Consider the following 12,209-nt stretch of genomic DNA (forward strand, 5'->3'; position numbering starts at 1 on the left):
CCTTCTATCCCTTCCCAAGTGTCTATCATGGGGCCCTTACCGCAGGCTCCAGAGCCCGAACCCCCACATAGTGTAGAGAGGTGGGAAGGGAAATTAGGAGCTGAGCTTCATGGGCATCATCTCCATCAGCCTCGGGGTGGGCCGGGTCTGAGGGCAGATTGGTGACAGTCAGCTCCAGACCAATGACTGGCTGACCACTCAGGGCAAACTCAGCTGTTCCATCTTTATCCCTAGAAGAGTGAGAGACAACAGCCACTGCAGGAGCCATTCTCCATATCTCTATCTGTCTCTGGTCTCACCCCACCCAACCCCAGTCTTTCTCTGGTCTCCTCTCTTCAGGCTCCTACCCCCAGTTCATCCCTCTTTCTGCCTCCTTTTCTTCCACACTATCTGTTCCCTCAATTGTCCACAAACTCCCTGCTACAAACTCACACCCCAGACTCAAAATATAGGATCAGCATTTGGTCTGGAGGAAAGTCCCTCAGTGCCCTTTACTCTGCCTCATCTAAGGCTTTATCCTATGATCGAGAACCTCCCTGAGGTTAACCTGTCTCCTTTCTGCTGCTGTCTTAGTCCCTGTCATCTCAGTCTGTCTTATTTGGGAAGAGAAATGGCAGGTCTTCCTACTTCAAAGACTTTATATGTAACCCTGCCATCTCTGAGGCTTCTAGTCTGTGACCCAGACACCCTGGCCTCTTCGTTTCTCCCATGCCCTCCCTCCCCCACCTTCTCACATTGGCAGTGGCTGGAACTCTGTGTCCCCAACCCGGGCACAGAATCGGGCACGGGCGAGCTGCAAGTTGCTCTGGCAGATCTTATCTTCTCCGCAACCTTGCTTGAGGAAGTGAATCTAAGGATGATAAAGCAGAGAGGGAGGGGAAATCACTGCAAAACCCTCCCCCTAGCAATGGGTCTTCCCACCCAAACACACAGAGCCCCATTCAGGGCAATGATCACACACACACACACACACACACACACACACATACACACCTCTGTCCTATGGGTGCTGGGCTGGTGGGCATTAAGGATGGGCGCAAGTGGAAGCAACTCTTGTCCGAAGACCTGACGCTGGACTCGGGAAGGCTGGAGGCTGTAGGATAGGGTCACTATGACAGCCCGAAGCTTGTCCTTGACATTCTCCTGGGAAGGCAGATGACAACAGGGAAGAAAACAGGTTCAAATGGGGCACACATGCAGTCCCCAAGTCATCAGTCCTCCTCATGTCAGTTCTGATGCAATTTGGGCTATAGGAAGCTGAGAGACGCAAGCATGAGGCAGGACAAAGCTAAAGAATGTCCAGTCTACAGAAGGGAGGGACTGGAATGCTCCAGACATTGCCCTGGATGAAAGGTTCTAAAAGAAAAAGAGTTTCGGGCAAACTGTGTATAACAAAAAATAATAATAATAAATAACTATATATATAATTATATACAAGTATTAATAATAGTAATAAAATTAGGATGTATCAAGAGATACATATAACTAGGATAGTCTTTCAAAGTTTGCAATGTACCTTTCTCAGAACAACCTGATGACGTAGGCATTGCAAGTATTATCATCCCCCATTTGGCAGAAGAAGAAACTGAGGCTCCAAGGTTAAATTTACAGCTGAAAATGATATTCGGGGGCAGCTAGGTGGCACAGTGGCTAGAGCACTAGCCCTGGAGTCAGGAGGACCTGAGTTCAAAACTGGCCTCAGACACTTGACACTTACAAGCTGTGTGACCCTGGGCAAGTCACTTAGGTCTAATTGCCTCACCAATAAATACATACATTTTAAAAAATGAATAAATAAAGTTTCTCAGGTAGCTAGGCGGCACAGTGGATTGAGCTCTGGCCTTGGAGTCAGAAGGACTTGAGTTCAAAACTGGCCTCAGACACTTGACATTTACTAGCTGTGTGACCCTGGGCAAGTCACTTAACCCCGATTGCCTCACCAAAAAAAAAAAATTGATACTCAGGTCTATATATACTATATATATAGTATATATACTATACCAATAGGCCACTAGGAGAGAGAGAGAAAAGAGGCAAAGGGAAGGGAATAAGCATTTTTATAGCACCTACAATGTTCCAAGCACTGTGCTAAGTACTTTTTGCAAATATTTCATTTGCCCTTCACAACCACTCTGCAAGGTAGGTGCTACTATTAACCTCATTTTATAGTTGAGAAAACTGAGGCAAGCAGAAGTTGAGTGACTTACTCAGGGTCACACAGCTAGTAAGTGTCTGAGGCTGGATTAGAACTTGGGTACTCCAGGCCCAGCACTCCATCTGTGGAGACCTCCAGCTGCCAAGAAAGGGGAATGTCTCTATATCTCCTAACAGGGGAGAAAACTCCATCCATATGGACCTGGGACACAGATGCAGAAGTGAAATGCGATGATCCCAGGAGAGGATTTGGGGACATTTTTTGAGCACCAGATAATAAACGGAGAGATAGGAATGACTGGAAGAGGAGGGAGCCGAAATGGAAACAGGAGGGAGGGATGGGTGGAGGGCCTTCTCACCTGAAGCTGGAATGTGGCACTCCCACAGGCTCGGTCATTCTGGTGCCTAAGCCACACAGTGCCTGAGCTCTGGTGTTTGGGAATCTGCAGGGCTTCGATTCAGGAAAGACACACGGGGAACCTGCCCCCGGAGCCGCCGATCTGTGTCCCCATCCAATATGTAATTCAGGCCTGGTAGATGGGGAGAAATGGCTGAGAAACAATCCCAGCCTGCCCCTGCCCACCCCTCCCACCTACTCTGTATCCACCCTCACCCACCCAGCCCAGAAAAAAAAAAAGCAATGGTGTTCACTCACCAACACTAGGATTGTAGCTGCTGGGATTGGCAACATAGCTGAAGCAGACACTAAGGTCCACGCTACGGACAGAGGGAAAAGTTCCCTAGGTCAAGTATTGTGAGGACTCAGAAATCCAGATCCTGCCCAGCTCCTGTCCTAGGGACGGGCCAGCCATGTATTTGATGAACCAAGTCAAGGTGACGGAAGCCACATTTGGGAAGCAGGGTTAAGGGAGGGAGAAACTGAAACCCAGAGGGTCTAGGACCACTGGCCCTAGGATCTAATGCTCTTAGGATTTTATAGTTAGGTGGATTAGAGACTATCTCATTCAACCTCCTTGTTTTACAGATAAACAAAGTAAGGTCCACGGAGGTGAAGAGGGACCTTTTCCAAGGTCGCTCAGCTTGTAAACATCAGGCAGGGTCTGGACTCCTACCTAGATCTTCTGACTTTCACACCCAGCACTATTGCTCTGACACCAGCTGTCTCCCTCAGTTGAGCCTTTCCCTCCCAACTCCTCCAGGGGCCTGGCCTCACCAGACCATGTGGCCATCAGCACAGTTAGGCAGCTCTAGATCAATGGCTCGAGGTGAGATAGAGAGGTCATGGGAGACGTGGAGAACTGGATGGGACCTAGGGATTGACATGAGGGTGCAAGGTGGAAGAGAGTTACATAATTAAAAAGCAGGGAGATCATAAGGAATACAATATTAAGAAACGTTACATTATTGCCATAAGAAATGAAGAAAGGAACTACCACTTTTTGCAGATGATATGATGGTATACATAGAGAACCCTAAAGAATCAACTAAAAAACTAGTTGAAACAAATTAACAACTTTAGCACAGTTGCAGGATATAAAATAAATCCACATAAATCATCAGCATTGCTATATACAACCAACAAAACCCAGCAGCAAGCAATAGAAAGAGAAATTCCATTTAAAGTAACTACAGACAGTATAAAATACTTGAGAGTCTATCCACCAAGATAAACCCAGGGACTACATGAACACAATTATAAAACACTTTTCACATCACAAAAGACAGGTCTAAACAACTGGAGAAATATTAACTGTTCATGAGTAGGCTGAGTCAAAATATTAAAAATGACAATTCTACCTAAATTAGTTTACTTATTCAAAGCCATACCAAACTACCAAAAATTAATTTTATAGAGCTAGAAAAAGTAATAATAAAATTCATCTGGAGGAACAAAAGGGCAAGAATATCAAAGGAATCAATGAAAAAAAGTGTGAAGAAAGATGGCCTTAGAAGTACCAGGTCTCAAACTGTATTATAAAGCAATAATCATGAAAACCATCTGGTGCTGGATCAGAAATAGAGTGGAGTTCAGTGGAATAGATTAAGTACACAACACACAGCAGCAAATGAACATAGTAATCTAGTGTTTGACAAACGCAAAGCTGCAAGCTTTTGGGACAAGAACTCACTATTTGACAAAAATTGTCAAAAAGCCTGGAAAGCAGTTTGGCAGAAACTAGGTATAGATCAATATCTCACACCATATGCCAAGATAAGGTCACAATGAGTACATGATTTAGACATAAAAAGTAATATCAACAGCAAATTAGAGGAATGTGGAAAATTCTCTCTGTCAGATCTATGGATGAAAGAAGAATTTATGACCAAACGAAATAAAGAAGATCACAGGAAGTAAAACGGATCATTTTGATTACATTAAATTAAATAGGGGTTTTTATAAACAAAACTAATTGCAGCCAAGATTAGAAAGAAAGCAGGGAACTGGGGAAACATTTTTACAGCAAATTTCTCTAATAAAGACCTCATTTTTAAATATATAGAAAACTGAGTCAAATTTATAAGAATACAAGTCATTCCCCAATTGATAAATGCTCAAAGGATATGAACAGGCTGTTTTCAGAATAAACCAAAGCTCTCTATAGTCATACAACAAATGCTCTAAATCACTATTGGTTAGAGAAACACAAGTTAAAACAACTTTAAGGTACCACTTCACACCTATCAGATTGGCTAATAGGGCAGAAAAGGAAAATGACAAATATCGGAGTGGACGTGGGAAAGTTGGGACATTAATACGTTGTTGATGGAGTTGTGAATTAATCCAAACATTCTAGAGAGCAATTTGGAGTTATGCCCAAAGAGCTACAAAACTGTGCATAACCTTTGACCCAGAAATACTACTACTTAGTCTGTATCCCAAAGAAATTAAAGAAAAAGGAAAAGGACCTATTTGTACAAAAATATTTATAGCGTTCTTTTTGTGGTGGCAAAGAATTGGAAATTGAGGGTATGCCCATCAGTCAAGAATTGAACCGAACAAGTTGTGGTATATGATTGTGACTGAATATTATTGTGCTGTATGAAATGACAAGCAGGATGGTTTCAGAAAAATCTGGGAAGACATATGAACTCATGCAAAGTAAAGCAAGCAGAACCAAGAGAACATTTTACACAGTAACAGCAACAGAAAAGAATTTGGATCTCAAAAAAGTTTTAAATGGATGTTAAATATTTTTATGTGTAATTAGAAATATTTAAAGAAGTAAATTAAAATATATTTTTAAAATTATGAAAGAAGTGGTTTCAGAGAAATTTGGGTGGATTTCTATGGACTGATGTAAAGTAAGAAGAACCAGAAGAACAATTTATACTGTACTATCAACATTGTAAAAACTTATAATTTTGAAAGACTTAAGAATTCTAGTCAACACAATGTTGATTCCAGAGGACCAATGATGAACCATGCTACCAACCTCATAACAGAGTGGCAATGGACAATGCTAAACTAGGGATCTATTTTATTAGCTATGCTTATTGGTTACAAGGGTTTTCTTTTTCTTTCCTCAGTGGGGAGAAGAGGTGGGAAGAAGAAGAAATGAATTAGTGGTAATTGAAAAAAAATTAATTTAAAAAAGGGAGCAGAGGGGGAGGAGACAGTGGAATCAGGTCCCAAGTCAGTGATCAGAGATATAGTCAGATCCTTACCTCAAGAGGGCAACAGTGTCAGCCAGTGATCCCACCAACAGGTCAGGATAAGCATTCCCATCCACATCCAGGCCTCCGGACAGTGAATAACCAAAGCTCTCTATGCCCACAGCCTCACCCTCCAGAATCTGGGAACCAAAAATAGGATACCACACTTGCTTCAGCTTCCCATCTTTTCAAAACTTCTCCAATCACCTCTTCCCACCCTTTTCAGGCCCCCATGCACCCTCACCCCTCCCTCTGATGCCTAATTCTCATTCCTTTGGCCAACCCCATCCTCACCTGAGCAGGTTTGGGGACAACCCCCAGGCTGCTCCCATGATAGATGAAGACCTTCCCTTGTCCATCAAAAGGGGCACCTACAGCTATATCTGAGAGGAACAAGCAGGGATGAGGAGGCTCACGCAGGAAAGATAGTCTAGGCCCCCAACTTTCCCTGACCCAATTTGAGTGTCTCTCATCTCCTGACCCCAGCCCCTCCCATCCCATCCTCCATCCCTCTGTCCTCTTTATTCTATTATGTTACTCTCTGCTCACTCATGGACCTACCTGGAAAGCCATCCTGGTTGAGGTCCCCCAAGGTGACCACACTGACCCCAAACATAGAGCCAGGAGATCCAAAGAGGCGAAGGGGAGAAATCCCTGCCCAGCGCCCTGCCTGGTTCACATACACGTACACGGCACCCCCCAGCTCCTCCTGGCGCTCGAAGAAATAAGGGGCACCCACCACCAAATCTGCCCAGCTGTGAAAAGACAGAGAAGAGAGAGTCAAGTTTGGAAAATCCTGCCCAGAAACTTTCCCAGTCTAGGAGGAAGTGGCCAGAGCAAAGAAACTATCCACCACCACCCAACAATAACCAAAAATGAGAGAACAGCAGTCAGAGTAGGGGCCTGTGCCCTGAGCCCTTCCCAGCTAGGTCCTTAAACTCTCCCTGCCCTTAAACCATTACCAGCTAATTAAAATCCCAGAGCCTGCTTTCCCAGTGCCCAGCTGTGGGAAGTGGGCACCAGAAGCCCTTCAGACTAACTCTGGCAGTGCCCCTTATATGCCTGACCCCTCGATATGCCCCATCTTACCCATCATTGTTGAGGTCAGCTACAGCTAGTGAATAGCCAAAGCCAGATGTCAGGCGATCCCCGGGCAGCACAGCCTCGGGCACCAGACGGCTGGCGCTGTCCCTTCGAAGAATCACCACAGCACCCGTGTGGTTGGCCCTTGGGGCCCCTGCCACAAAGCTCAGCTCATCTGTCCTCATCAGGCCCTTCCCCGAGTCAATGGAAAAGCCTGGGGGTAGGGATCAGAAGCAGGAGAAAAGCTGACAGATAAGCACCTCCACTACCCCCCAGCCTCCATGCACTTCTCAATACCGGATGTCAGGACACACCAAGGAAGCAGGGGCCCACCCGCTGCTCCCAGGCTTCTGTCCTAGATCTGTCTCCCCACCCGTCCTCCAACTGCAAGAGTACAACCACACATTCCTCCCAACTCTAAAAGGCAGGAGAATTGGGACTCAGGGCTGTCTTCAACTGCATCGTCAGGGGAAACATCATAGTGGGTGCGGTGGGGACAATTCCAGGGTTACAAAAAACCCAAGGCCACAAGGCCAAACGGAGTAGGCAACAGAAAAAGTACATGGGGTGAGGGGCAAAGGAGTCAGTTCCACCCCAATTTTAGATGGATGGGGGGAGAAAAGCGCTTCTCCCCATTCCATACAGTGCCCCAGACTCCATGCAGCCCTGAGTATGACCCAGTGCTTTATTTTTCCCGACACCATCCCCAACTCTTCCTTCTATCACCCTGAGTAGGAAGCTCTCCAGAGGTTGAAATGCCACTAGGCAAGACACATCTCCCTCCACTCCCACAGCTCCTCATTCCCTCCCCAATGGAGGAGGTATGGAGATAAAACAGGAAGAATAACTTACCAAAACCCAGGGTGATTCGACCACATCTTTTTTTTCCTTTCTCCCTTTGCCTCTTCCCATGGGATCAGGGAACTTTTCTATGACCTCTAAGGAATGAGCTACCCCACTTCCTCTCCCTACGTCTTCGAGTCTCCCAGATTAACAGAGATCACCCGTGATGGCTAACCCTCCCCGAGTCTGCTAAACACAATCCTTGCTCTGTTCATAGCAGGGATGGGGAGTGGTAGCTCTCCCCTCTTGGACACACCTATAGAATGTCTCCTGAGTCTCCATTCTCCCCTCAGCCTTGTCTTCTCCAAATGCTCACACACACACACACACACACACACACACACACACCAGCTCCACTTCTGTCTCAGAGCCCAAAGTTGGCATCATCTTGGTAAGTGGGGAGAAAGGAGTGAAGACCAGTGTCACCCAGGAGGAAGAGGGAATCCATGGGTGAAGGCCTCAACAGACCAACAGATGGGTGGGGTGAGGGGCTTACAAACCTAAGTAGCTATTGAGGGCCAAGTCTCCAGCTGGTCCCGTTAGCCGGTCAGCGGGTTCCAGGGTTTTATACACCAGCTGGTCAGGATCTGAGCTATCAATGTTGGTCATAAAGAGTAACCCTGCGGGAGGAGGAGTAGAGGGGGAGAACACGAGGGAGAGGAGGAGAGGAGACGTCCAGAGGTGGGAGGGAGGTACATCAATATGGGGATGAGGGATAGGGAGAGAGGCCAAGAGGCGAGGTAAAGGAAGATAGAAAAGGAGAGAAAATAGGTAATGGAAAGAGAAGTATAAAATGAAGTACAGGAAAAGACAAAAGAGAGAGACCAGTACAGAGACAGAAGGAGGGGAGCATAGAGGGGAGGAAGAGAAAGGAAAGCAAAGGGTTAGAGCAGCCCTGGGCTAGAGAGCCCCATACCAAAGTAGCTGTTGGCAGGGACAGGGATAAGGCGGGGGTCCTGCTCCTTTTCTCCCCCCGCCTCGTAGGGCCCGTCGTCCAAGTGGGCCAGGTCCGTGGAGCCCTGGGCACAGAGTTCCACCCGGGCAGTGCCTGTAACAATATTCCCATTTAGTGCCAGGGGAGGAGCCACTCAGTCTGAACCCTGAGCAGACCAAACAACTCCCCGAAGTCCACCCCACCACCCTCACCCTTACTTCAGCCCCAAGCCTCGTGAAACCCTACAAACTCAGCAGTGCACTCACCAGGTGTCAGCTCAGCCAGGAGCAGCGTGCAGAGGTGTGGGCTGGTATGTAAGAGCGCGGGCTGGAGTGTTCATGCATTTCGGATGCTGGTATGTGCATGTGTCTGACCATAAGTGGACTTATCCATGCATTCAGGTACTCATGCTGGGATATTTATTCACATGTGTGCTTGTAGGTCTGGGTGTATTTGGCCAGAGGAGGGCATGTCACATGTGCATACATGTGCTGGCCCATATATGCACACACATGTGGCCCGTGCCACCAGGACACATGATTGTGTACATACTGGGTTGTTTGGCCATCGACTGGCCTTTGGCTCTCTTTCTAGAGCAGTGAGGGGTGCAGGCATTCCAAGATCCCAAGGATAGGAGAAATGGTTAGAAGAGGGAGATTGAGGACAGCTTCTCCCCCCTCCATAAGGAGAGACTCACCCTTCCAATTGTAGGTGCCAGGTGCCCCAAAGAGGAGGTAATGGTTGTCAGGGGAGAAAGCAGCTGAAGTTCCCTGCTGACAGAACCCAAACTGGTCGTGGCCCTGGGGACGCCCCTCGCAGAATTTCCACTCCCCTCCATCTAGTTCATCCCGAATTGTCAGGTCCTCACTCAGCACAAAGCATCGACCAATCACATCACGAGTCTCCAGGGTCTGGGCCACGCGCTGCCTTGACTCATACAAGTGGGCACAGGTCTGTAGGATATGGAGAGTCAAAGGTGTCAAGGCTCCTCACACCCCAACGCTGCCAAGGGTACATGGATACAGACAGGACCTCTTCATACCAACACACTGAAGGGCCAACCAAAAACTGGTCAGGATTTACATCCTGACCAGTACTAAATGCCCTGACTCACCTCGTGACACATAGCCAAGCATCATGCCTATATGAGGTGCTTGCATGCACACATGGCTTTGTTCATCCCAGAGCCTTATATGTTCCAGACTGTCCCAGGTATTCACATGCACAAAAAACCCCACACAATCAATTGGCTAGATACACACACATGCAGCTGTAGACATATGAATAACTACATTTGCCCATGCTGTCAATAATCATACAGAAGTCATAGATTCAAAGCTGGAAGGGAAGTTATCTAGTTCAACTAATCAGTAAGCATTTAAAAAGTGTTTACTAATGTGCTAGGCGGTGGGCTCTGTACTGAGATACAAATACAAAAGGGAGACAGTACCTGCCCTCAGGGAGCTTACATCTTACTAGGCTAATACAACATGTTTACAGATAAGTAAATACAGTATACTTACAAAATAAAGATGCAGTGCATATATGTAATATGCAGTGCATATTACAAAATAAATATGCAGGAGGCAGATTAGGAAAGACACCTTGAAGGAGGTAGCGCTTGAACTAAGGGTTCCAAGACAGAAGCAGAGGTGAGGTTCCAGACATGGAAGAAAGATAGCCCATGTAAAGGCATGGAGGTGGAAAATGTCTTGTATAAGGGACGAACAAATAGGCTATCCTGTCTACAACATAGAGTGAATGAGAAGTAGTTATATATAATTAGCTTAGGGGGGCAGCTAGGTGGCCCAGTGGATAGAGCACCAGCCCTGAAGTCAGGAGGACCTGAGTTCAAATCTGGCCTCAGACCAAACACTTGACACTTACTAGCTGCGTGACCCTGGGCAAGTCACTTAACCCCAATTGCCTAAATTTAAGAAAAAGAAAATATGTAATCAGCTTGGGGAAAAAATGGGCTGGAACCAGACTGTAAAAAGGCTTAAAATGCCAGGAGTTTGTACTTTATTCCAAAAGTAATAAAGGTACTAAAGCTTTTTGAGCATTAGAATGACATAGTCAGACTTGTGCTTTAGGAAAATCGATGTGGCAGCCTTCTGGAGGACGCACTGTATAGGGGAGAGAATGAATAAGTAAATGAAGAGAGATCTGCCTCTATATCATTCCTACCCCCTCTTTTCTGCTTGTGCAAATCATATTCATCCTTCAAGACTCCGTTGGTGTTCTGCAATCTCCTTCATAAAACCTTCCAGGACAAATTCAGCCTGCCCTTTCCTGTCCCTCTCCAGCAATTTACTGTCCCTTATTCCTCCATTAACCACAACCCACTGGTGGTGTTAGCACAGTTTGCCAGAAAAAAAAAAGTAGGATCCTTGAGGGCTGCCCACCCTTAAAGCCCCAGGGTCCAGGACAGCACCTTGCATATACTAGGGGATCAATAAATGTTTGCTGAATTAATAAATGATCTGGTACTGCTACATAATTTTGGTACTGTTAGTTAACTTTTCCCACCCCTCCTCCACTAAAGCCCAACTTCATTGCTTCCCCCTGGCATGGATATGATCCTTGGATGCCATCAGCAATGTGGAGTCCCTGCCAGGTCCCCCAAGCTGGAAGGATTCACAATGCAGTCCTCAGGACAGGCCGTCAGTCCACAGGGCACCAGCCTAGCTAAGTTTGGAGAGGCTCAACATAAGAAAGTAGGCCAGGAGGTTAGGCTTTTTTTCCCCACATTGACAACTCACAAAGAACAACTATCTAAAACATCCATAGTGGAACAGTGAAGGAAATACCCACATCCAATCATGTGTTCTTTAAAAACTCAGCTAGGTGGTAGAGTGGATAGAATGCTGGATTTGGAGCAGGGAAGATGAAAGTTCAAATATTGCCTTAGATACTTACTAGCTATGTGGCCCTGGGCAAGTCATTTAACCTCTTATCTTAGGCTCATCACTTAGCCTTAGTTTCCTCATCTGTAAAATGAGGATAATAACAGCTCCTCCCTCACAGCGTTGCTATAAAGCTCTCAATATAAATGGTAGCCCTTAGGTATGACTATTATCAAAATTTCAAAGTATTTCAGTGTTTCTCCTGTTTTATCTCTTGCATCAACCCTGTATTCCAAAAAGAGGGGCAGGTAGGTGGTGAAGTGGATAGAGCACCGGCCCCGAAGTCAGGAGGACCTGAGTTCAAATCCAGCTTCAGACCAAACACTTGACACTTACTAGCTGTGTGACCCTGGGCAAGTCACTTAACCTCAGTTGCCTAAAATAAAAGAAGAAGAAGAATGTAAGATCCTTCAGGGCAAGGGTTGAGTATATTTGTGTTTGTATCTCCAGCACCTACTTTACAATACTGAGCAATAGATTATAAATTTCTCAAGCTCTTTGTGTAAGAAGTAGCCCCATGCAGTGTTAAGTCAGAGCTCAGAGAACACTTGCAGAATCAATGAAGAGCCACTCACACACAGCAAACACTCACCACAACCTTGCCCCCAGGGCCCTGGCTCCGGAGGCTGACACCCAACCACTGATTCTCTTTGCTTTCCTTCTGCACTTCAGCT

The 12,209-nt window shown here is 46.2% G+C and overlaps 1 protein-coding gene across 1 annotated transcript in view; it reads right to left on the minus strand.

Moving 5' to 3' along the window:
• Positions 1-12,209, minus strand: part of ITGA7 (integrin subunit alpha 7) — a 31,454-nt gene that overhangs the window by 13,467 nt on the left and 5,778 nt on the right. The window contains 14 exon segments of the mRNA XM_020989950.2: positions 41-230; positions 735-850; positions 994-1,143; positions 2,514-2,603; positions 2,605-2,684; positions 2,810-2,871; positions 3,329-3,424; positions 5,782-5,909; positions 6,064-6,152; positions 6,331-6,524; positions 6,859-7,066; positions 8,612-8,743; positions 9,327-9,582; positions 12,128-12,207. Coding sequence (XP_020845609.1) covers positions 41-230; positions 735-850; positions 994-1,143; positions 2,514-2,603; positions 2,605-2,684; positions 2,810-2,871; positions 3,329-3,424; positions 5,782-5,909; positions 6,064-6,152; positions 6,331-6,524; positions 6,859-7,066; positions 8,612-8,743; positions 9,327-9,582; positions 12,128-12,207 — 1,871 coding nt within the window.

This window comes from Phascolarctos cinereus, unplaced genomic scaffold (genome assembly GCF_003287225.1).
Source record: "Phascolarctos cinereus isolate Bilbo 61053 unplaced genomic scaffold, phaCin_HiC Scaffold_1;HRSCAF=81, whole genome shotgun sequence".
NCBI lineage: Eukaryota > Metazoa > Chordata > Mammalia > Diprotodontia > Phascolarctidae > Phascolarctos > Phascolarctos cinereus.